This window comes from Ranitomeya variabilis, chromosome 2, assembly GCF_051348905.1.
Source record: "Ranitomeya variabilis isolate aRanVar5 chromosome 2, aRanVar5.hap1, whole genome shotgun sequence".
Lineage (NCBI taxonomy): Eukaryota > Metazoa > Chordata > Amphibia > Anura > Dendrobatidae > Ranitomeya > Ranitomeya variabilis.
Genome location: NC_135233.1, coordinates 831909604 through 831936141, shown reverse-complemented (window position 1 = coordinate 831936141; position 26538 = coordinate 831909604). Strand labels below are relative to the sequence as shown.

Here is a 26538-nt window from a genome sequence, read left to right as displayed (position 1 = left end):
AGATTAATATTGTCCTCAGGGCTTGTGTGCCACTCCTGATCCTGACTCCTGTGAGCGCCATCTCTCACTCAGTGGGCCATAGAAAGCCTATTTATTTTTTTGCTTGATTTGGGTTCTAAAATCTACCTGAAAAAAAAAACACTACATCCATCAGTGGGAGATTAATACTGTCCTCAGGGCTTGTGTGCCACTCCTGATCCTGACTCCTGTGAGCGCCATCTCTCACTCAGTGGGCCATAGAATGCCTATTTATTTTTTTGCTTGATTTGGGTTCTAAAATCTACCTGAAAAAAAAACACTACATCCATCAGTGGGAGATTAATACTGTCCTCAGGGCTTGTGTGCCACTCCTGATCCTGACTCCTGTGAGCGCCATCTCTCACTCTGTGGGCCATAGAAAGCCTATTTATTTTTTTGCTTGATTTGGGTTCTAAAATCTACCTGAAAAAAAAAAACACTACATCCATCAGTGGGAGATTAATACTGTCCTCAGGGCTTGTGTGCCACTCCTTATCCTGACTCCTGTGTGTGCCATCTCTCACTCAGTGGGCACTGGGCCATAGAAAGCTTTTTTTTTTTTATTATTATTTGGTTTCTAAATTGTCCCTGAAAAAAACAATTTATCTTATTTGGTTTCTAAAGTCTCCCTGAGGAAAAAAAAAAAAAAATAGGTGGGAGATTAATATTGACATTTGTGCTTGAGTGACAGTCCTGCGTGTGTGGCATCTCTGTGATTTTGTGCCACAGAAAACAGAGTGTGTAACATTGTGCCTGATTTTCCTTGTGGTCTCACCAACCTGTTAAGGGATATTGAAATCATACTGAAGTTATAGCTTACCGTGTAAGTTGTTTGACAGCAACAAATAAAGTTACTTTGGTTAAGTTTTTAAAACAATGAGGAAGTCTGGTGCAAGAGGTCGTGGCCGTGGGCGTTCATTGTCAGCTGGTAATGATGGTAGTGGTAGTGGAGCATCAGGTGGTCGTGGGGATAAAAATATTCCACGTAAGTCTGGAGCTGTGGAGCCAGTTTCGTCGTCTGGCTACACAAGGCCTCGAACGCTCTCTTTTCTGGGAGTAGGAAAACCGCTTTTAAAGGCGGAGCAGCAACAGCAAGTTTTGGCTTACATTGCAGACTCAGCCTCTAGCTCTTTTGCCTCCTCTTCTGAAACTGGTAAATGTAAAAGCAGCGCGTCGCTTGTGGATGTCCACGGTCAGGGACAAGTCGCTTCCTTGTCCTCTTCAGCAAAAACTACAACAAGAGAAAAGGATGCAGCAGGCGACACAACGGGTTACTCCATGGAGCTCTTTACACATACCGTCCCTGGCTTACAAAGTGAAACACTTAACAGGCCATGCCCATTACAAGTTGATTCTGACATGGAGTGCACTGATGCACAGCCACAGCCAGAGTACTATGCTGCTCCTTTGACTCAGACCACCACATTGCCCTCTCAGGGTACTGATCCACAATCAGACCCTGATGAGACTATGTTGCCCCGCCACGAACGCTATACCACCGACCGACACAGTGACACAGACGAAGTTGCACACGAGCTCGAAGAGGAGTTAATAGATGACCCAGTTATTGACCCCGATTGGCAGCCATTGGGGGAACAGGGTGCAGGCGGCAGTAGTTCAGAAGCGGAGGTGGAGGAGGGGCCACAGCAGGCATCAACATCGCAACAGGTTCCATCTGCCGGGCCCGTATCTGGCCCAAAACGCGTGTCAAAGCCAAAACCTGTTGGAGGACAGCGTGGCCATCCGGTTAAAGCTCAGTCTGCAATCCCTGAAAAGGGATCCGATGCTAGGAAGAGTGCAGTCTGGCATTTTTTTAAACAACATCCAATTGATCAGCGCAAATTCATCTGTCAAAAATGTTCAACTAGCTTAAGCAGAGGTCAGAATCTGAAATGTCTCAATACTAGTTGCATGCATAGACACTTAACCACCATGCATTTTCAAGCCTGGACTAACTATAAAAACGTCCCTTAAGGTTGTAGCACCCTCGGCCAATGAAGCTAGTCAGCAACACAACATCCCTTCCGTCACTGTAAGGCCACCATTTTCCGCACCACCGGCAGTATCTGTGCAGGTTTCTTTCCCAGCCAAAAGCACTCAGGGTCAGGGAATCACCAGTTTTGTAGGAGGAAATATTGCATCTAGGTCACCGGCGGAAACAATACCATCTCCAACCGTCTCGCAGTCTGCCATGTCCACCGGCACACCCGCAAGTTCCACAATCTCCATCTCTCCAGTTCAGCTCACACTACATGAGACTCTGGTTAGAAAAAGGAAGTACTTATCCTCGCATCCGCGTACACAGGGTTTTAACGCCCACATAGCTAGACTAATATCGTTAGAGATGATGCCCTACCGGTTAGTTGAAAGCGAAGCTTTCAAAGCCCTGATGGAGTACGCTGAACCACGATACGAGCTACCCAGTCGACACTTTTTTTCCAGAAAAGCCATCCCGGCCCTGCACCAGCATGTTAAACAGCGCATCGTCCATGCACTCAGGCAATCTGTGAGTACAAAGGTGCACCTGACTACAGATGCATGGACCAGTAGGCATGGCCAGGGACGTTATGTGTCCATCACGGCACACTGGGTGAATGTGGTGGATGCAGGGTCCTCAGGGGACATCAATTTCGGGACAGTTGTGCCTAGCCCACGGTCTAGGAAACAGTTGGCTGTAGGCGTTCGCACCACCTCCTCCTCCTCCTCCTCGTCCTCCTGCAGAAGCTACAGCTCTTCCACAGACCACAGTCGGCCAACCACTCCATCGGCAGATGACACTGTTGCACACCAGTTGTCCCATTATGGGCCAGCTACTGCCAAGCGTCAGCAGGCTGTATTGGCTATGAAGTGTTTGGGCGACAACAGACACACCGTGGAAGTTCTGTCCGAGTTCTTGCAACAAGAAACGCAGTCGTGGCTGGGCACAGTAGATCTTGAGGCAGGCAAGGTAGTGAGTGATAACGGAAGGAATTTCATGGCTGCCATCTCCCTTTCCCAACTGAAACACATTCCTTGCCTGGCTCACACCTTAAACCTGGTGGTGCAGTGCTTATTGAAAACTTATCCTGGGTTCTCCGACCTGCTCCTCAAAGTACGTGGACTTTGCTCACATATCCGACGTTTGCCTGTACACTCCAGCCGTATGCAGACCTATCAGCGGTCTTTGAACCTTCCCCAGCATCGCCTAATCATAGACGTTGCAACAAGGTGGAACTCAACACTGCACATGCTTCAGAGACTGTGCCAACAGAGGCGGGCTGTTATGTTTTTGTGGGAGGATACACATACACGGGCAGGCAGTAGGATGGCAGACATGGAGTTGTCTGGTGTGCAGTGGTCCAAGATACAAGACATGTGTCAAGTCCTTCAGTGTTTTGAGGAATGCACACGGCTGGTTAGTGCAGACAACGCCGTAATAAGCATGAGCATCCCCCTAATGCGTCTGCTGATGCAAAGTTTGACGCACATAAAGGAGCAGGCGTCTGCACCAGAGGAAGAGGAAAGCCTTGATGACAGTCAGCCATTGTCTGGTCAGGGCAGTGTACAGGACGAGGTAGCGGGCGAAGAGGAGGTGGAGGACGAGGAGGATGATGGGGATGAGTATATTTTTAATGCGGAAGCTTTCCCGGGGGCACTGGAAATTGATTGCGTGGCAAGGCCGGGTTCTGGTTTTTTGAGGGACACAAGTGACGTAGATTTGCCTGAAACTGCCCCTCAACCAATCACAACCGGAGATTTGACAACTGGAACTTTGGCCCACATGGCGGATTATGCCTTACGTATCCTAAAAAGGGACACACGCATAACGAAAATGATGAACGATGACGATTACTGGTTGGCCTGCCTCCTTGATCCACGCTATAAAGGCAAATTGCAAAATATTATGCCACATGAGAACTTGGAACTAATATTAGCAACCAAACAATCAACTCTTGTTGACCGTTTGCTTCAGGCATTCCCAGCACACAGCGCACGTGATCGTTATCACACGAGCTCCAGGGGGCAGCAGATTAGTAGTGTTAGGGGTGCACACATCAGAAGTGGCGTTGGACAAAGGGGTTTTCTGACCAGGTTGTGGAGTGATTTTGCTATGACCGCAGACAGGACAGGTACTGCTGCATCAATTGAAAGTGACAGGAGACAACATTTGTCCAGTATGGTTACTAACTATTTTTCATCCCTTATCGATGTTCTCCCTCAACCGTCATTCCCATTTGATTACTGGGCCTCAAAATTAGACACCTGGCCAGAATTGGCAGAATATGCATTGCAGGAGCTTGCTTGCCCGGCAGCAAGTATCCTATCAGAAAGAGTATTCAGTGCTGCAGGTTCAATATTAACCGAAAAAAGGACTCGTCTGGCTACCCAAAATGTTGACGATCTAACATTCATTAAAATGAACCACAACTGGATTTCAAAATCTTTTGCCCCACCTTGCCCGGCCGACACCTAGCTTTCCTATGAAAAGCTCTTGCCTGCGGACTACTGTGAATTACTTTTCTAATGTCTAATTTTCTGCAGCTGATTGTCCGGCATATGACATGTTTACACCTCCCTAAATGGCCAAACTCCCCACACGGGGCCGTGGTATCGCGACTTGGCGCAAGCACCCGTGAGACAGCTGTTTGCCTGAAGAGGTGGGTGTGCTCGCTTTTGGTCGACGGCATTGGTACTGGGTCCCTCATAGTACAATAAAGTGTCTCTGGCGGTGGTGGTGCGCACCCAACGTCAGACACACTGTTGTAACATGAGGGGCCCTGGGCCTGTACCGCCGGCCACAAGAGAGTTCACCCACCCCCAGGTCAAACATTGCTCTACCACTTCCACAGTTATCTCTCACACTTCCACCAATGTTTAGTCTATGCGCTGACATCCTTCCATACCTGCCACTGACAATACCATTGTGTTGACATGTATGATGGTACATAACATAGTCAGGGGCAGTGTCCTCTATTTACCACAGTAAATACTTTGCGCTAAATTAGTAGGTCTGAAACAACGCAGAGGATCCCACCCCTGAACCTAATGATTGCACCCTTTAGTGTCTTTGTTTTAATGCGAGACATTCACATTTATTTGTTGTTTTTTGACTACTAACTGGCAGACACTCATTACAATCGGCCTCCGTTGACCACACCACTGCTGCCCGTGTACCCCTGGAACCTATTTTACAGTGCCTACAGCCAGCCCATTTTATTATGTTAGGCCTTCGAAGCCTGTCTGCGGTCCTTCCTTCCACTAGGCCTCCACTGACCAGACCACTGCTGCCCGTGTACCCCTGGAACCTATTTTACAGTGCCTACAGCCAGCCCATTTTATTATGTTAGGCCTTCGAAGCCTGTCTGCGGTCCCTCCTTCCACTAGGCCTCCACTGACCAGACCACTGCTGCCCGTGTACCCCTAGAACCAATTATAAAGTGCCTATAGCCAGCCCATTTTATTATGTTAGGCCTTCAAAGCCTGTCTGCGGTCCCTCCTTCCACTAGGCCTCCACTGACCAGACCACTGCTGCCCGTGTACCCCTGGAACCAATTATAAAGTGCCTACAGCCAGCCCATTTTATTATGTTAGGCCTTCGAAGCCTGTCTGCGGTCCTTCCTTCCACTAGGCCTTCACTGACCAGACCACTGCTGCCCGTGTACCCCTGGAACCTATTTTACAGTGCCTACAGCCAGCCCATTTTATTATGTTAGGCCTTCGAAGCCTGTCTGCGGTCCCTCCTTCCACTAGGCCTCCACTGACCAGACCACTGCTGCCCGTGTACCCCTGGAACCAATTATAAAGTGCCTTCAGCCAGCCCATTTTATTATGTTAGGCCTTCAAAGCCTGTCTGCGGTCCCTCCTTCCACTAGGCCTCCACTGACCAGACCACTGCTGCCCGTGTACCCCTGGAACCAATTATAAAGTGCCTACAGCCAGCCCATTTTATTATGTTAGGCCTTCGAAGCCTGTCTGCGGTCCTTCCTTCCACTAGGCCTCCACTGACCAGACCATTGCTGCCCGTGTACCCCTGGAACCTATTTTAAAGTGCCTACAGCCAGCCCATTTTATTGTGTTAGGCCTCCGAAGCCTGTCTGCGGTCCCTCCTTCCACTAGGCCTCCACTGACCACACCACTGCTGCCCGTGTACCCCTGGAACCTATTTTACAGTGCCTACAGCCAGCCCATTTTATTATGTTAGGCCTTCGAAGCCTGTCTGCGGTCCCTCCTTCCACTAGGCCTCCACTGACCAGACCACTGCTGCCCGTGTACCCCTGGAACCTATTTTACAGTGCCTACAGCCAGCCCATTTTATTATGTTAGGCCTTCGAAGCCTGTCTGCGGTCCCTCCTTCCACTAGGCCTCCACTGACCAGACCACTGCTGCCCGTGTACCCCTGGAAACTATTTTACAGTGCCTACAGCCAGCCCATTTTATTATGTTAGGCCTTCGAAGCCTGTCTGCGGTCCCTCCTTCCACTAGGCCTCCACTGACCACACCACTGCTGCCCGTGTACCCCTGGAACCTATTTTACAGTGCCTACAGCCAGCCCATTTTATTATGTTAGGCCTTCGAAGCCTGTCTGCGGTCCTTCCTTCCACTAGGCCTCCACTGACCAGACCACTGCTGCCCGTGTACCCCTGGAACCTATTTTAAAGTGCCTACAGCCAGCCCATTTTATTGTGTTAGGCCTCCGAAGCCTGTCTGCGGTCCTTCCTTCCACTAGGCCTCCACTGACCAGACCACTGCTGCCCGTGTACCCCTGGAACCTATTTTAAAGTGCCTACAGCCAGCCCATTTTATTGTGTTAGGCCTCCGAAGCCTGTCTGCGGTCCCTCCTTCCACTAGGCCTCCACTGACCAGACCACTGCTGCCCGTGTACCCCTGGAACCTATTTTACAGTGCCTACAGCCAGCCCATTTTATTATGTTAGGCCTTCGAAGCCTGTCTGTGGTCCCTCCTTCCACTAGGCCTCCACTGACCAGACCACTGCTGCCCGTGTACCCCTGGAACCTATTTTACAGTGCCTACAGCCAGCCCATTTTATTATGTTAGGCCTTCGAAGCCTGTCTGCGGTCCCTCCTTCCACTAGGCCTCCACTGACCAGACCACTGCTGCCCGTGTACCCCTGGAACCTATTTTACAGTGCCTACAGCCAGCCCATTTTATTATGTTAGGCCTTCGAAGCCTGTCTGCGGTCCCTCCTTCCACTAGGCCTCCACTGACCACACCACTGCTGCCTGTGTACCCCTGGAACCTATTTTACAGTGCCTACAGCCAGCCCATTTTATTATGTTAGGCCTTCGAAGCCTGTCTGCGGTCCCTCCTTCCACTAGGCCTCCACTGACCAGACCACTGCTGCCCGTGTACCCCTGGAACCTATTTTAAAGTGCCTACAGCCAGCCCATTTTATTGTGTTAGGCCTCCGAAGCCTGTCTGCGGTCCCTCCTTCCACTAGGCCTCCACTGACCAGACCACTGCTGCCCGTGTACCCCTGGAACCTATTTTACAGTGCCTACAGCCAGCCCATTTTATTATGTTAGGCCTTCGAAGCCTGTCTGCGGTCCCTCCTTCCACTAGGCCTCCACTGACCAGACCACTGCTGCCCGTGTACCCCTGGAACCTATTTTACAGTGCCTACAGCCAGCCCATTTTATTATGTTAGGCCTTCGAAGCCTGTCTGCGGTCCCTCCTTCCACTAGGCCTCCACTGACCAGACCACTGCTGCCCATGTACCCCTGGAACCAATTATAAAGTGCCTACAGCCAGCCCATTATATTATGTTAGGCCTTCGAAGCCTGTCTGCGGTCCCTCCTTCCACTAGGCCTCCACTGACCAGACCACTGCTGCCCGTGTACCCCTGGAACCAATTATCAAGTTTATAAGCGTGTCCCGAGGAACACTCCGGTATAAAACATCAGAAAATATAAAAATAAGTATTTTGCTTATAATAAAGAAAATACTGGAGAGATATCAAATGCATACATTTTAACATTAAAAACAAAAACACATGCAACCAAAAACTGGTACAGTACCAAAATTGGCCACCAGCTACAAAAACTTTCTCCTGCAAGTAGTTAACTGAAAGGTTTTTTTCCATTGAAAACACAGATATGGCATCCACCGAGTGTTGTCCTGTCGCGTCTTCTTTATATTATTGCAAAGAAGCTGCAACTGAATAAAGCTGTGCTTCAACCTTGTGGCTTTCGGCCTATAGTATCAGATATTAAACTGCATTTGGCCTTCAACTTTGGTTACGGCCTACTAACGGTGTCTGCCCAACCCTGGTGTTGCCCTCAACTGAATAAAGCGGAGCTTCAACCTTCTGGCTCTCATTAAGTGCTGTGTTTTTAAAAATTGGTGGTTAGGGCCTACTAACGGTGTCTGCCCCTCCCTGGTGTTGCCCTCAACTGAATAAAGCTGTGCTTCAACCTTGTGGCTTTCGGCCTATAGTATCAGATATTAAACTGCATTTGGCCTTCAACATTGGTTACGGCCTACTAACGGTGTCTGCCCCTCCCTGGTGTTGCCCTCAACTGAATAAAGCTGAGCTTCAACCTGCTGGCTCTCATTAAGTGCTGTGTTTTTAAAAATTGGTGGTTAGGGCCTACTAACGGTGTCTGCCCCTCCCTGGTGTTGCCCTCAACTGAATAAAGCTGTGCTTCAACCTTGTGGCTTTCGGCCTATAGTATCAGATATTAAACTGCATTTGGCCTTCAACTTTGGTTACAGCCTACTAACGGTGTCTGCCCCTCCCTGGTGTTGCCCTCAACTGAATAAAGCTGAGCTTCAACCTTCTGGCTCTCATTAAGTGCTGTGTTTTTAAAAATTTGTGGTTAGGGCCTACTAACGGTGTCTGCCCCTCCCTGGTGTTGCCCTCAACTGAATAAAGCTGTGCTTCAACCTTCTGGCTTTCGGCCTATAGTATCAGATATTAAACTGCATTTGGCCTTCAACTTTGGTTACGGCCTACTAACGGTATCTGCCCCTCCCTGGTGTTGTCCTCAACTGAATACAGCTGAGCTTCAACCTTCTGGCTCTCATGAAGTGTTTTTTAAAAAACAAAATGGTGGCTAGGGCCTACTAATGGTGTCTGCCCCTCCCTGGTGTTGCCCTCAACTGAATAAAGCTGTGCTTCAACCTTGTGGCTTTCGGCCTATAGTATCAGATATTAAACTGCATTTGGCCTTCAACTTTGGTTACGGCCTACTAACGGTGTCTGCCCCTCCCTGGTGTTGCCCTCAACTGAATAAAGCTGAGCTTCAACCTTCTGGCTCTCATTAAGTGCTGTGTTTTTAAAAATTGGTGGTTAGGGCCTACTAACGGTGTCTGCCCCTCCCTGGTGTTGCCCTCAACTGAATAAAGCTGAGCTTCAACCTTCTGGCTCTCATTAAGTGCTGTGTTTTTAAAAATTGGTGGTTAGGGCCTACTAACGGTGTCTGCCCCTCCCTGGTGTTGCCCTCAACTGAATAAAGCTGTGCTTCAACCTTCTGGCTTTCGGCCTATAGTATCAGATATTAAACTGCATTTGGCCTTCAACTTTGGTTACGGCCTACTAACGGTGTCTGCCCCTCCCTGGTGTTGTCCTCAACTAAATACAGCTGAGCTTCAACCTTCTGGCTCTCATTAAGTGTTTTTTAAAAAACAAAATGGTGGTTAGGGCCTACTAACGGTGTCTGCCCCTCCCTTGTGTTGCCCTCAACTGAATAAAGCTGAGCTTCAACCTTCTGGCTCTCATTAAGTGCTGTGTTTTTAAAAATTGGTGGTTAGGGCCTACTAACGGTGTCTGCCCATCCCTGGTGTTGCCCTCAACTGAATAAAGCTGTGCTTCAACCTTCTGGCTTTCGGCCTATAATATCAGATATTAAACTGCATTTGGCCTTCAACTTTGGTTACGGCCTACTAACGGTGTCTGCCCCTCCCTGGTGTTGCCCTCAACTGAATAAAGCTGTGCTTCAACCTTCTGGCTTTCGGCCTATAGTATCAGATATTAAACTGCATTTGGCCTTCAACTTTGGTTACGGCCTACTAACGGTGTCTGCCCCTCCCTGGTGTTGCCCTCAACTGAATAAAGCTGAGCTTCAACCTTCTGGCTCTCATTAAGTGCTGTGTTTTTAAAAATTGGTGGTTAGGGCCTACTAACGGTGTCTGCCCCTCCCTGGTGTTGCCCTCAACTGAATAAAGCTGTGCTTCAACCTTCTGGCTTTCGGCCTATAGTATCAGATATTAAACTGCATTTGGCCTTCAACTTTGGTTACGGCCTACTAATGGTGTCTGCCCCTCCCTGGTGTGTCCTCAACTGAATACAGCTGAGCTTCAACCTTCTGGCTCTCATTAAGTGTTTTTTAAAAAACAAAATGGTGGTTAGGGCCTACTAACGGTGTCTGCCCCTCCCTGGTGTTGCCCTCAACTGAATAAAGCTGAGCTTCAACCTTCTGGCTCTCATTAAGTGCTGTGTTTTTAAAAATTGGTGGTTAGGGCCTACTAACGGTGTCTGCCCCTCCCTGGTGTTGCCCTCAACTGAATAAAGCTGTGCTTCAACCTTCTGGCTTTCGGCCTATAGTATCAGATATTAAACTGCATTTGGCCTTCAACTTTGGTTACGGCCTACTAACGGTGTCTGCCCCTCCCTGGTGTTGCCCTCAACTGAATAAAGCTGTGCTTCAACCTTCTGGCTTTCGGCCTATAGTATCAGATATTAAACTGCATTTGGCCTTCAACTTTGGTTACGGCCTACTAACGGTGTCTGCCCCTCCCTGGTGTTGCCCTCAACTGAATAAAGCTGTGCTTCAACCTTCTGGCTTTCGGCCTATAGTATCAGATATTAAACTGCATTTGGCCTTCAACTTTGGTTACGGCCTACTAACGGTGTCTGCCCCTCCCTGGTGTTGCCCTCAACTGAATAAAGCTGAGCTTCAACCTTCTGGCTCTCATTAAGTGCTGTGTTTTTAAAAATTGGTGGTTAGGGCCTACTAACGGTGTCTGCCCCTCCCTGGTGTTGCCCTCAACTGAATAAAGCTGTGCTTCAACCTTCTGGCTTTCGGCCTATAGTATCAGATATTAAACTGCATTTGGCCTTCAACTTTGGTTACGGCCTACTAACGGTGTCTGCCCCTCCCTGGTGTTGCCCTCAACTGAATAAAGCTGTGCTTCAACCTTCTGGCTTTCGGCCTATAGTATCAGATATTAAACTGCATTTGGCCTTCAACTTTGGTTACGGCCTACTAACGGTGTCTGCCCCTCCCTGGTGTTGCCCTCAACTGAATAAAGCTGTGCTTCAACCTTCTGGCTTTCGGCCTATAGTATCAGATATTAAACTGCATTTGGCCTTCAACTTTGGTTACGGCCTACTAACGGTGTCTGCCCCTCCCTGGTGTTGCCCTCAACTGAATAAAGCTGTGCTTCAACCTTGTGGCTTTCGGCCTATAGTATCAGATATTAAACTGCATTTGGCCTTCAACTTTGGTTACGGCCTACTAACGGTGTCTGCCCCTCCCTGGTGTTGCCCTCAACTGAATAAAGCTGTGCTTCAACCTTCTGGCTTTCGGCCTATAGTATCAGATATTAAACTGCATTTGGCCTTCAACTTTGGTTACGGCCTACTAACGGTGTCTGCCCCTCCCTGGTGTTGCCCTCAACTGAATAAAGCTGTGCTTCAACCTTCTGGCTTTCGGCCTATAGTATCAGATATTAAACTGCATTTGGCCTTCAACTTTGGTTACGGCCTACTAACGGTGTCTGCCCCTCCCTGGTGTTGCCCTCAACTGAATAAAGCTGAGCTTCAACCTTCTGGCTCTCATTAAGTGCTGTGTTTTTAAAAATTGGTGGTTAGGGCCTACTAACGGTGTCTGCCCCTCCCTGGTGTTGCCCTCAACTGAATAAAGCTGTGCTTCAACCTTCTGGCTTTCGGCCTATAGTATCAGATATTAAACTGCATTTGGCCTTCAACTTTGGTTACGGCCTACTAACGGTGTCTGCCCCTCCCTGGTGTTGCCCTCAACTGAATAAAGCTGTGCTTCAACCTTGTGGCTTTCGGCCTATAATATCAGATATTAAACTGCATTTGGCCTTCAACTTTGGTTACGGCCTACTAACGGTGTCTGCCCCTCCCTGGTGTTGTCCTCAACTGAATACAGCTGAGCTTCAACCTTCTGGCTCTCATTAAGTGTTTTTTAAAAAACAAAATGGTGGTTAGGGCCTACTAACGGTGTCTGCCCCTCCCTGGTGTTGCCCTCAACTGAATAAAGCTGAGCTTCAACCTTCTGGCTCTCATGAAGTGCTGTGTTTTTAAAAATTGGTGGTTAGGGCCTACTAACGGTGTCTGCCCCTCCCTGGTGTTGCCCTCAACTGAATAAAGCTGTGCTTCAACCTTCTGGCTTTCGGCCTATAGTATCAGATATTAAACTGCATTTGGCCTTCAACTTTGGTTACGGCCTACTAACGGTGTCTGCCCCTCCCTGGTGTTGTCCTCAACTGAATACAGCTGAGCTTCAACCTTCTGGCTCTCATTAAGTGTTTTTTAAAAAACAAAATGGTGGTTAGGGCCTACTAACGGTGTCTGCCCCTCCCTGGTGTTGCCCTCAACTGAATAAAGCTGAGCTTCAACCTTCTGGCTCTCATTAAGTGCTGTGTTTTTAAAAATTGGTGGTTAGGGCCTACTAACGGTGTCTGCCCCTCCCTGGTGTTGCCCTCAACTGAATAAAGCTGTGCTTCAACCTTCTGGCTTTCGGCCTATAGTATCCGATATTAAACTGCATTTGGCCTTCAACTTTGGTTACCGCCTACTAACGGTGTCTGCCCCTCCCTGGTGTTGCCCTCAACTGAATAAAGCTGTGCTTCAACTTTCTGGCTTTCGGCCTATAGTATCAGATATTAAACTGCATTTGGCCTATTAGTGTGTTTGGGCCCTTAAAACAGTGTCTGCTGCTCCTGGGTTTGCTACTCCACTCAACAAAGCAATGCCGCCTGTTTTGTCCTGTTACCAATTTTGAACTGCATTTAGCCTACTTTATTCTTTGGCCCTATATCTGTTTCCTCCTCATCCTGCCCACTGCCCAGCCACTGCTACATGAGTCTGCTGGTACATTGACCTAGACCACTACATTCCCCTTGCACTCTACACAGCCAGAATCTGACCCTGCTGAAAGTCAGGTTCCCCTTCCCGCATGTTATACCACCTTACACAGGGACAAAGAGGAAGGTGCAGATGAAAGTGCAGGTTCCTTCATCAGGTGGGGGGGCATACTCGTTGGCGACGTCACTGGCACATGGCCCCTCAGAGTACGCAAAAGTGTCGCTGCTGGTGGGAGGCGACCCCGCCGTGCAAACACACCGCTGTACTTTGAGGGGCCCTGTGCCAGTGCCAATGCCAACGAGTGGGCCCCCCTGCTTGCTTAGGATCACAGCACTTGCAAACTTGACATACTTACCTCTCACTGCTCCACCGCCGTGACGTAGTCCATGTTTCCTGTGCCCACTAAAACCTTGAACCAGCCCTACCCCCCACAACTTTTGCCAAATCACCCCCAATTTCCAGTGCCCAACTATTATTATAAAGTTAATTTAGATTGACAAGCTTCAGAAAACAAGAATGGATGTTTTTGGCATTAAAATGGGCACTGTAGGTGTTTTCCTGGCCTCCACTCACTGCCGGCTATGCTTCCCCATTGACTTGCATTGGGTTTCGTGTTTCGGTCGATCCCCGACTTTTAGCTATAATCGGCCGACTTCACTCGACTCGACTCTGGACTAAGTCGGGTTTCACAAAACCCGACTCGATCTTAAAAAAATGAAAGTCGCTCAACCCTAGTGACCACATTTTGGAAACTTCATCTATTAAGCAATTTATTTAGAGGTGTGTTGAGCACCTTGAACCCGCAGGTGCTTCATAGAATTTTACAAATTTCAGTTATAAAATTATGAAAATAAAATGTTTCCCACAATAGTGTTGCTTTAGCACCAATTTTTTCACTTTCACAAGAGTAAAAAGGGAAAACTAGTGGTAAAACTTGTTGATTAATTTCTCCTGTGTACACCAATACCTGGTATGTGGTCAAAAACTACTTTTGCGGCACAGTACAAAGCTCAGAAGGAAAGGAGCGCCATATTATAGTGGAGATTTTGCTGTTATGGTTTGCGGTTGCCATGTCATAATGCCACTGAAGTGCCAAAACAGCAGGATCACCTCAAAGGTGACGTCATTTTACAAACTACACTCCTCAATGAGGGTGCAGTGATCATATTGGCAACACACGTGTGTCACAGAACCTTATAACACTGGGTGGTGAAGGAAAAAATAATTACATTATTACCACAAAAATTTTGTTTTAGCCTCAGATTTTACATTTTCTTATGGGGAAATTGGTAGAAATGGCATTACCATTTGTTACACAATTTCTGCTGAAAGTCGTAATACCCCATCTGTGCCTGTACAGCACTACATGGCGAAACTCACAAGGGAAGGAGTGCTATTTGACTCCTGGAACACAGATTTTACTAGAATAGTTTGTGGACCCCATATACAGAACCCATAAGTTCAGAACAGCAGAATTACCCATCAAGTGACCCAGTTTTGGAAATTACATCCTTCTGGGAATTTATCTATAGGTGTAGTGATGATTTTGACTCAATGGGTGTTTTCCAAATATCTATTCCAGACAATCTATTTAATATCAATGATGACTTGAAATGAATTAACAGCCCACATGGACTTTGAAGCTGCTAAAGTATAATTAATCATCAAATTACATTTGTGGCTGTGAAAGTAGAGGGGTTTTAAAAATTGCCGCAATTCTAACACAGTTAATCCAATATTTATGTAAAAAACTAAAAACTAAAAACGTAGAGTAAAGCTAAAAGTTGATGATGTTCTTTCTAATCAGTTGTGCTGGTACACTAGATTATTCTAAAAAATGTGATATTTAGGAAGTCATTTGCTAAATAGGGCCAAACAAACAACACAAGCAGATATCTTATGTCTGTGGCTGTTTAGACATCTTCATGCAAAATGATCTGGTAGAGCTTTTTAAATAAGCTCTCACAATTGCCCCTAACCAGTGGAAGACTGTCAATGTATTAGGCTGTAGGCCTAATACACTGACAATTAGGAATGGTAAATATCTTAGGATTTATACTGTGTAGTGTTGTGACTTGGTTTGCTTTATATAAGAAAAGAAAGATGGTTGCAGCTAGCATTAATTGAAAATCCAATGTGTTGGAGCACAGAATCTTCATGTCCAAATCATCTAACCCAGAAAAAATGCTCTCCATAATATCACAGTAAAAGAGAGGTGGCAATGCACTTATTTAGCTCTTTCATCACATCGGTGGAGGCCTCGGTACTCTAACCAATACACCCTTCTGAGAAATCTAATTTAAGTTGAAGATCAGAAGATTATATTGTAGAATATCCATTCAATGCTTGAGAAAGCCAAGAAGAACAAATAAAATCACTGGGGAGAATACATGTTCTTGCAGCATGTGATACTGTTATTTTTGCTCAATGCGATTTTTCAGCTCTAATCCCTTAGAAAGTACTGATATGCAATAAAATGGTGGCCGCTAAGGCCATTTATTCCCTCTTGACTGCTTTAAAATGGTGATTGTGAATAAGGCTGTAGCGCCCCTCAGAGTTGGAAAATCTCTAAGGTCTCGGCTACCAGGGATAGCTGAGACCCCGGAGATCATGATCAGGGGTGGATTTTCCGGTGTCTGATCACAAAAAAGTATGCCAGCTGTTTCAATGATTTATCTCTCCTCTGACATGATATACATGTCAGAATACAGAGAAATTATGCCCCCAGAGAACCCCCGGTACCTCCTGATCAGTCCCTCACCCGGCATCATCTTTCTGGAAAACAGTGGCAAGCGCATGCGCAGTGCGTCCACCAAGATCTGCCAGCCTGTTCCCGGCAACAATAGAACATTTTTCCTTTTGGTTCCTTTTGATCAGTGTGATAGACCATATCACAGTGATCAAAATAAAAAATAGTAAATTAGATCCCGATTGTCACGCCCTTAGTTAGATCACAATGATAAAATACTTTTTATTTTATTTTTTCCATTTTTTCAAGTTTGGCTTAGGGTAGGGAAGAGTTTGAGTTGGAGTTAAGGTTGGGGTTGTGGCTATGTTAGGGGTTTGTTAGGATTAGAGTTGGGGTTAGCATTAGTGGTAGGTTAGGGCTGGGGTTAGAATTGTTTTTTTTAAAGTAAAAAATAAAAATTATGATATGTTGGGCTAGTTTTGAATGCAAGTGTTCGAGTTTGTAGGGTGCTAGGGTATACATGGAGTTTCTCGGATCACCTCATGGTTGTTTTGGGGTGTCTAACAGCTGTAAAACATGTGGGGCAGGCACCCATAATATTCTATGCATATCCGAGCACCTGATGCCAACTGGAGTAGAGAGCACTTGCGCTCAACACTAATGATGACATATTAAATATGACGATTCAATGTTATCAAATTCTGTGTCATATCTGTGCATTTAAAATGTTCACTATAACCCTGGATAAAATCCTTGAGGGGTGAGGTTTCCAAAATGGGGTCACTTGTGGCAGGTTTTCACTTTTTAGGCACATATGGGTCTCTCCGAACGCGACATGGCATCCGCTAATTATTCCAGCAAATTTTACATCGAAAAATCAAATTGCGCTGCTGCCCTTCCGAGCCCTGCTTTGTGCCCAAACGGTATATTTCCCCCACAAATAAGGTATTAGCGTATTCAGGAGAAATTAAACAACAAATTTTGTGGTCCATTTTCTCCTATTATGCCAGTGAAAATAAAAAAGTTTGTGTCTATAGTACATTTTTTGTGAAAAAAATTATATGTTCATTTTTTTCCTTCCACATTGTTTCAGTTTCTGTGGAGCATCTGAAGGGCTAATAAACTTATGGAAAGTTGTTTTGAGCACCTTGAAGTGTGCAGTTTTTGGAATGATGTCACTTTGGGGTATTTTCTGTCATAAAGATCCCTCAAAATCACTTCAAATGTGATGTTGTCCCAAAAAAAAGGTTTTGTAAATTTTGTTGGAAAAGTGAGAAATCGCTGGTCACCTTTTTAACTTTTATAGCTTCCTAACCATATAAGTTATCTTTCCAAAATTGTACTGATGTAAAGTAGACATGTGGGAAAATGTTATTTATTCATCATTTAGTGTGTCATATCTCTTCTTAAGGGCATAAGAATTAAAAGTTTAAAAAATATTAAATTTTCACAATTTTCACCAGATTTCCATTCAAAGAAATCATGAAGTGTTACAATATGTCACGAAACCATAATCTCTGAATCAGTGGCATCCGTTGAAGCATTCCAGAGTTAAATCTATTACCTCATGAAGTGACACTGGACAGAATAGTAAAATTTGGCTTGGTCATTAAGGTTAAAATTGGCTTGGTCACTTAGGGGTTAAATCTATAACACAAACATTGGCTATGCTGAAATCTAGGCAATAAAGGCTTTGTCAATGCTACTAAAACATATTCTTATATATTATACTGTTGAGTATCAAACTGTTCAGAATATTATAGGAGAAATGTTCGGTTACCTTGGTAAACAAAATGAAATCCCTTGGCAGGTGCACCATTCGTTGTGCTAAATCTCAGAAGGATGTGATTAGAAGCAGCTAATGGCATTGTCTCTCCTGAAAAACAGCAAATTATTATATTAAGATATTGATTATGGTTCATGTGAATACGTTTTACTTAAAAATAATAAAAATACATGTTATGCTAATTTCTTGGCAAACTAACAAATTGTTTTCAAGAATATTAAACTGAATTTTATGAATATCTCTTTCAACAAATGTGTACCAGAGAAAACAGTTTGATTTGTAGCTTTCAAGTCACATAAGCCTATTAGTATTTATACATTTATAGCAATAATAATGCCTCACCACCCTTTTTAACATGATTGAAGCAAAGTTGTTTACCCATATTTTTAGAAAGAGAAATTTACCAACAATTTTGTCTGGCCCATTTTGGAGTTTTTGTGTGAAATTATGTCCAAATTGCACTTTTTTCTGTTTTTTTTTCTAATGCACACAAAGGAAATAAACATGTATATAACAAAACATGTGTAATTGCAATAATTTTCTGAGAGAAATACTTCATGTTCAATTTCAAGGATGCCAACACTTTCAGCCATCACTGTATATATGTCTATCTATCTATCTATCTATCTATCTATCTATCTATCTATCTATCTATCTATCTATCTATCTATCTAATTAGAATAACATAAAAAGTTAATTTATTTCAGTTCTTCAATATAAAAAGTGAAACTCATATATTATATAGAGTCATTACAAACAGAGTGATCTATTTAAAGTGTTGTTTTTTTTTATAATGTTGATGATTATGGCTTACAGCCAATGAAAACCCAAAAGTCATTACCTTAGTATATTAGAATACTTTATAACTAGTGATGATCGAATAGTGAAATATTTGGATTCGGGAAATTTGTTCCAAATCAATTCTATTATCCGTGAATTTATACCAAATAACTAATCCAATTCAAGTCAATGAGAAAGCCGAATATTTTTCTGCTGGACCCAACAAACAGGTCTGTGGGCCTGAGAAATAAGGTGAAATGGATGGGAACCAGCTAAAACTAAATAGGAACAGCATGGATAAGATGCCTGCATGCCTTTCTGACTCACATGTGGTATTTGGGAATAATGTTGTCAGACTCTTGCGCCGGATTTATGGATTTTTGAAAAAACCTATCAAACCAGACCAAAATTTTTTTTAAAAGAAAAAAATGCTAAGAAATATTATTTTCCTTCATAATTATGTGCATATAAGGCAAAAACAAAAAAAAATTAAAACAAAATTATACTACCACTTTAGCATATATTCACACTGAGCATTTTGACTTTAGTTTTTCCTTTAACATTTGTGAGTGCTCTCAGTTCTACATTTGGGAGGATCATCCCAAATAGTTAGCAAGATAGTGGAATACATATTCTCCATCCTTTTACAATGCCATTTCAAATATGCCCATTTACATTTTTGAGCTTTGCCAGCTACCACCACTGTGTGCACCGCCATGTCATTATGCGACCCTCGCTTACAATTTGTAGAATGCCAGCAGGTGCCATGAAACCTGAGTTTAGTAAGGGCCCTATATTATGTAGTATATTATGTAGCTCCCAAAAAAATGTTTTTGTATATGCTGTTACTACCTAATATTATTTCCCTCTACAAATAGCTGATTTTTATATTTTGGTAGTGGATGAAACCCTCCCTATTTCACCCTAATCCCACAGTCTGTTCCTAATACTAGCTACTATATAACACAGTGTAAAATAGCAGAGATCTGCAGCATGTACTTGCAATGATGAGAACACCCACGTGGTGCCTGCCTTTCACTCTTTCTCCTATTAAATTTCTCCCTACTAAATCCCCAACTAACAAATAACTAATCTAGACAATCTTCAGCACTTAAAAGAGCTTTTTGGAAAGAATAACGCTTACTATAAGCTCCTATCATTCTCAATGAACTCCTTTCACTCTGCCTACGCCCAAACTACGCTCTCCCTACACTGTTTCTGGCTGCAATGTGTGCAAGATGGCGCTATCAGCCTTTAAATATCCCCTATGATGCTGGAATGCCAGCCAATCACAGTAATGCCACACAAAAGATGGCGCCGGCATCACTTTGATTGGCAAGCCAGTGCAGCATGTTCTTTGGCTGCAAATAGAGCACCAAACATGCCTGGCAGGTCACTCGAATATATTGACGTGAATGTATAATTACTCGCCAAGTAATGAATAGCCTGAGTAATGTACTGTTCGTGCGAGTAACGAATAGTGCCAAATGTATTCGATCATCACTATTTATAACACCAGCTTGAAAAATGATTTTAACATTGGAAATGTTGGCCTACTGAAATGCATGTTCAGTAAATGCATTCAATTCTTGGTCGGGATACTATTGCATCAATTACTGTATCAATTGGGTGTGGCATAGAGGCGATCAGTCTGTGACACTGCTGATTTGTTATGGGAGCCCAGGTTGCTGTATAGCTGCCTTCAGCTCACCTGTATTGTTGGGTTTGGTATTTCTCATCTTCCTCTTAACAATACCCCATAGATTCTGTATGGGTTAAAGGTCAGGCGAGTTTGCTGGCCAATCAAGCACAGTGATACTGTTGTTTTTAAACCAGGCATTGGTACTTTTGACAGTGTGGACAGGTGCAAAGTCCTGCTAGAGAATTAAATTTACATCTCGAAAAAGCTTGTCGGCAGATGGAAGCATGAAGTGCTCTAACATTTACTAGTAGATGGCTTCACTGAATTTGATCTTGATAAAACACAGTGGACCTACACCATCAGATGACATGGCTCCCCAAACCATGACTAATTGTGGAAACTTCACATTAGACCTCAAGCAGCTTGGATTGTGTGCCTCTCCATGCTTCCTCCAGACTCTGGGACCTTGATTTCCAAATAAAATGCAAAATTTACTTTCATCTGAAAACAACACTTTGGACCGTTGAGCAACAGTCCAGTTCTTTTTCTCCTTTGCCCAGATAAGATGCTTTTGGCATTGTCTATTAGTAATGAGTGGCTTAGCACAAGGAATGTGACACTTATAGCCATTCCTTGATGGGTATGTGTGTGGTGGCTCTTGAAGCAATGACTTCAGCAATAGTCCATTCCTTGTGAATCGCCCCCAAATTTTTGCCTTTTCTCAACAATCCTTTCAAGGCCAGGGTTATCCTGGTTGCTTGTGCACCTTTTTCTACAACACTTTTTCCTTCCACTCAACTTTCCATTAATTTGCTTAGATACAGCACTCTTTAGCATTGACCTTTTGAGGCTTACTCTGCTTCTTGAGTGTGTCAATGACTGCCTTCTGGACATCTGTCAAGTCAGCAGACTTCCCCATGATTGTGGAGCCTACTTACACAGACTAAGAGACCATTTTAAATGCTTACTATGCCTTTGCAGGTGTTTTTGTTAATCATAAACAGAAATAGAAATAAACACTTGAAATAGATCACTCTATTTGCAATGACTCTATATAATATATAAGTTTCACTTTTTGTATTGAAGAACTGAAATAAATTAACTTTTTGATGATATTTTAATTTAGTGAGAAGCACTTGCATCTATCTATCTAGATAGATAGATAGATATGTATATATAAACACATAACTGACACATAACTGTAGCCTGTTTTTGAGTTCTTTCAGTTTGAATTAGTTGTTTAAAAGTAACTACACTTTCAATATCTGTTTAAATTCATTGCACTGTAATGTTAAATACAATAATGTATAATTTAAAAGCTGATAGTGCAGTTGCTCTATGAATATTTATACACAAAACAAGGTAGAGGTTTATTCTTTATGTAGTCTTCTTTTTCCGGCTTCAATTATGTCTTAAAGAAGCACTCCCATCAAAGTTTTTATCATAATTTATTGCAGTCATCAAATTATATAACACTGCGTACTTATAAGTGTTCATTTGCCTTTGTACCAAACTAATTCTTCTCTTTTCTGTGCTCTATGTAGAAACAGGAACTCTTTTTTCCCTGCAAAAATTAATTCCCTATTTAACTCCTGACACAGCTGATCCCTCCCCCCCCGCTAGAGACTTTTCCAATGACTAATGAGTTATATAGGTAAAATTGACCTCCAATTTCTACATAGTGTTAGGGTATGTTCACACGTTGCGGATTAGGCTTAGGAACTTCTGGTACGGATTCTGCATGTCTTGGCAGAAAACGCAGCTGTGGATTTGTCGCATTTTTTGTACGGATCCGCAGCATTTGTGGTGCAGTTTTGCTGTGGAATTTTTGTGGATTTTCATTGTTTTTTACCCCTGCGGATTTCTATAATGGGATGGGTACAAAAACGCTGCAGATCTGCAAAAAAGAAGTGACATGCTACTTCTTTTAATCCATAGTGTTCCTGCGCGGAGTATTCTGCACCGTCAGCACAGCGTTTTTTTTTTTCACATTGACTTACATTGTACTGTATATCAATTGCGGATCTGCAGCGCTTCTGCACCACAAAAAATGCTGCGGATCCGCAGAAAATCCGCAACGTGTTCATATACCCTTAGAAGGATTCAGCTCTTCAATTTTAATCAAGTGATGTCATAGTCTTAAAGTGTAAGAGAAGAATTAGCTGGGTAGAGCTTTATAATATGATGACTGCAATATACACTGCTCAAAAAAATAAAGGGAACACTTAAACAAAAGAATATAACTCCAAGTAAATCAAACTTCTGTGAAATCAAACTGTCCTCTTAGGAAGCAACACTGTTTGACAATCAAATTAATATGCTGTTGTGCAGATAGAATAGACAACAGATGGAAATTATTGGCAATTATCAAGACACACTCAATAAAGGAGTGGTTCTGCAAGTGAGAACCACAGACCACATCTCAGTACCAATGCTTTCTGGCTGATATTTTGGTCACTTTTGAATGTTGGTTGTGCTTTCACACTCGTGGTAGCATGAGACAAACTCTACAACCCGCACAAGTGGCTCAGGTAATGCAGCTCATCCAGGATGGCTCATCAATGTGAGCTGTGACAAGAAGGTTTGCTGTGTCTGTGAGCGTAGTGTCCAGAGGCTGGAGGTGCCACCAGGAGACAGGATAGTATACCAGGAGATGTGGAGGGGCCATAGGAGGGCAACAACCCAGCAGCAGGACTGCTACCTCAGCCTTTGTGCAAGGAGAAACAGGAGGAGCACTGCCAGAGCCCTGCAAAATGACCTCCAGCAGACCACAAATGTGCATGTGTCTGCACAATCTGTTAGAAACTGACTCCATGAGGATGGTCTGAGTGCCCGACGTCCACAGATGGGGGTTGTGCTCACAGCCTAACACCGACGCTTGGCATTTGCCACAGAACACCAGGATTGGCAAATTCGCCACTGGTGCCCTGTGCTCTTCTCAGATGAAAGCAGGTTCACACTGAGCACATGTGACAGATGTGACAGAGTCTGGAGACTCCATGGAGAGCAATCTGTCTGCAACATCCTTCAGCATGACCGATTTGGCAGTGTGGCAGTAATGGTGTGTGGTGGCATTTCTTTGGAGGGCCACACAGCTCTCCATGTGCTCGCCAGAGGTAGCCTGACTGCCATTAGGTACCGAGATGAGATCCTCAGACCCCTTGTGAGACCATATGCTAGTGTGGTTGGCCCTGGATTCCTCCTAATGCAGGACAATGCCACACCTCATGTGGCTGGAGTGTGTCAGCAGTTCCTGCAAGATGAAGGCATTGAAGCTGTGGACTGACCCGCCCATTCCCCAGATGTGAATCCAATTGAACACATCTGGGACATCATGACTCACACCATCCACCAATGTCACATTGCACCACAGACTGTCCAGGAGTTGGCAGATGCTTTAGTCCAGGTCTGGGAGGAGATCCCTCAGTAGACCATCCGCCGCCTCATCAGGAGTATGCCCAGGCATTGTATGGAGATCATACAGGCACGTGGAGGCCACACACACTACTGATCATCATTTCCTTGTCTTGAGGCATTTCCACTGAAATTGGATCAGCCTGTAACTTCATTTTCTACTTTGATTTTTAGCATCATTCCAACTCCAGACCTCCGTGGGATATTAGTTGTGATTTACATTGATTATTTTTAGGTTTTATTGTTCACAACACATTCCACTATGTAATGAATAAAGATTTACAACTGGAATATTTCATTCAGTGATATCTAGGATGTGGAATTTTAGTATTCTCTTTATTTTTTGAGCAGGGTATTAAGAGAATACAAATTTTGACAGGAGTACTTTAGGAAAGCAGATATAATTCAATATTGTATCAATGTTACAGTGTGCCTCACTGTTGTCTTCTGTTGAGGAAAACCACTATGAAGATTGTCTACAAGCGTGTTTCAATACTCCAGCATGTGCGCATCCCTTTCCAGGGGGGAAGCATCAGGCTAAATTTATTCTTGTACCGTGGATCTAACATAGTGGCAACCCAGTATTCAGCACTAATTTTAACCCAAAGAATACAGTCATCATGTTGAAGATAGTGCAGCAAGAAGGCTCTCATGTATCGGGCACTTCCATGAGGTCCAAGTCCATGGTGTGTTGGTGGCCGAGTAACACTCAAGGTTACTTCCTCTGTCCCCTCCCAACAACCACGGACAACAGAGAGCAGATAATTATCTTCTTTATCTCCTGACTGTTGCGCATACATCACCTCATGCTTCCTCATTGGTTCCTCAGTTTCTGCATCTTCACTAACAGTTTGTCTGGTACCATGATCTCTGTAAGACACCCTCCCATGGTACCCGCCTGTGTGATAATAGTCCGGAAATTTTAGATATTTTTATTCTTTCAGCATCCTACTCTATTTCCACCTCTTCCTCTGGGACCATCACTTCTTCATGCAGGCTATTCAAAGTGTGCTCCAGCATGTAGATGACCGGAATTGTGTTGCTGATGACAGCATTGTCAGCACTAACCATCATAGTAGCCATTTCAAAATTGTGCTGAAGGGTTCAGAAGTCCTTCACTTGTGTCCACTCCGCAAGCGTGATTTGCACCAAATCTGCGTTGGTACAGTCTATGCAAAGGGATATACTGTACCAGGGCTCATCACTGCTGCCACAGCTGCTGCAATATGTACAGAGTGGAAATCCACCATGTCAGAACATTGCTAATGAAATGTTTAACTGGTAGGCTAAAAGATCTTTCTAGTGATGCAATTCAATGACCTGCGGGGTGCGATTGTCGGAAGTGAGCATACAGCAACCGTGTTTTATGCAGCAGCACATCCAGGCCAGGATAGTGGCAGAGAAATTGCTGTACCACCAGGTTGAGGAAGTGAGCTATGGAAGGCAAGTGTGTGAGGGCCGCCACCAGGTTTGCACTGTTATTGCACACTGCCTTCCCTGGCTCCAGGTTTAGTGGAGACAACCATTGCTGTAACTCAGCCTGGATACCTGTCTACAATTCTTGAGCTGTGTGACTGTGATCTACAAGGCATGTTAATTTAATCACTGCTGATTGCAGGTGGGGAAATAAATCTGCACTGTTGAAATGCATGTCTGATTAAGATAGAGGTTGTGAGCATGGGTGGAGACCCTAGAAGAGATGGAGGAGGCAGAATCAGTGGAGGATCTGCTAGATACTAAGGTTTGTCCCACAAGACTTGGGGATTGAAAGGATTGTGGAGCAGTCCCTTAACCACCTGCCCCCACAGCCACCATAGTAATCCAGTTCCCAGTCAGAGAGATGTAATGCCCCTGCCCATGTTTGCTCATCCAGGTGTCAGTGGTCAAATGCACCATGGCAGACATAGATTTTTTTCAGGGAACGGGTGATTTTGTCATCGACATACTGGTGTAGCACAGGTTCAGTTTTCTTTCAGAAGTAATGGCGATTGGGCAACTAGTACTGGGGGACTGCGACAGCCATCAATTTTCTGAAACTATCTGTATCCACAATATGGAAAGGCAGCATTTCCATGGCTAACAGATTGGAGATTGGAGATGGGAGCTCTTAGCTTTGCCATGTGTAGTAGAAAACATTCTTTTATGTGACCACAACTGCGGGACTGAGGGCTGGTGGCTGTGTTGAGAGAGGGTGGAGTACAGAGAACAGGACAAACTGCTGGACTGTGAGTGAGGTGCAGGTGGAGATGTTATGGTGCATTGAGAAATATGTATTGTGCTAGGTGACAATAAGCAGCAGTCATGTCTACTTCCATAACAGCTGACAGCTCTCACTTATGCAGACTATGGTTGGTAAACAATTGTAGTTTCCCATCTCCCTCCTCCTCCACCTCCTCTGTTAAGGTACTCAGCTGCTTACCTCTGGGATCACGCCAAGTGAGATCTAAAACCTCATGCTCTATGCGCTCACACTCCTCACCCTCAGAGTCACCTTCCTCCTCTTCATGCCCTGACATCACAGTACGTGTGCCTCTGGTATCTGAGTCTCATCAGGATCACCTCCACCCTTGGTGGTTAACATCTGGTGAGGAGGGTCTAGTTTCTGTTTGGACCCTACTTCATCCAGCCCCAGATCCAGAATGAAAACATTTTGGGCACTTGCAGATGCTTTCCTCCTTTGTGTTCTGTGATTTTTTTGGATCAGACCTCTGATGCCCATGGAATAGAATGTGTGAACAGCTCTGCAGAATTTCCCATCTGAGGTTCCCCATATTTGGGCATTTGGAATTTTTTGACACAGAGGGAAACAAGGGTGAACGTACTCTGCTGGATGTTAAGGTGGAGGAAGAGGAGAAGACACTTGATTCAGCACTTGCCATCCACTGTTGCATATGCTCTTTTTGAGCCTCATCTACAAAATATACCATTGTGTGGCTGCCAAAGAAAGGGAGTTGAGTAGCCTGGTCAGTAACATATGTTGATGTCAGTGGTCTTTGTATAGGACGAGGCAGTGTTTGTTCTGCTGAGGTATCAATCACATTAACACGTAACCCACATACAAGATGAACTCCAAGCCTATTCCCCCTTCCACTACAACCTAGCTTTTTCCCACTCATGTTGTAAGTAGCAATTCCCTCTTGTAACCTGCTGTTTCA

The 26538-nt window shown here is 44.5% G+C and overlaps 1 protein-coding gene across 2 annotated transcripts in view; it reads right to left on the bottom strand.

The window, feature by feature from the left end:
* Positions 1-26538, bottom strand: part of CSMD1 (CUB and Sushi multiple domains 1) — a 2858343-nt gene that overhangs the window by 499462 nt on the left and 2332343 nt on the right. For both annotated transcript variants that reach the window (XM_077290057.1, XM_077290056.1), the window contains exon 33: positions 17542-17637. In XM_077290057.1, coding sequence (XP_077146172.1) covers positions 17542-17637 — 96 coding nt within the window. The remainder of the gene's footprint in view (positions 1-17541; positions 17638-26538) is intronic.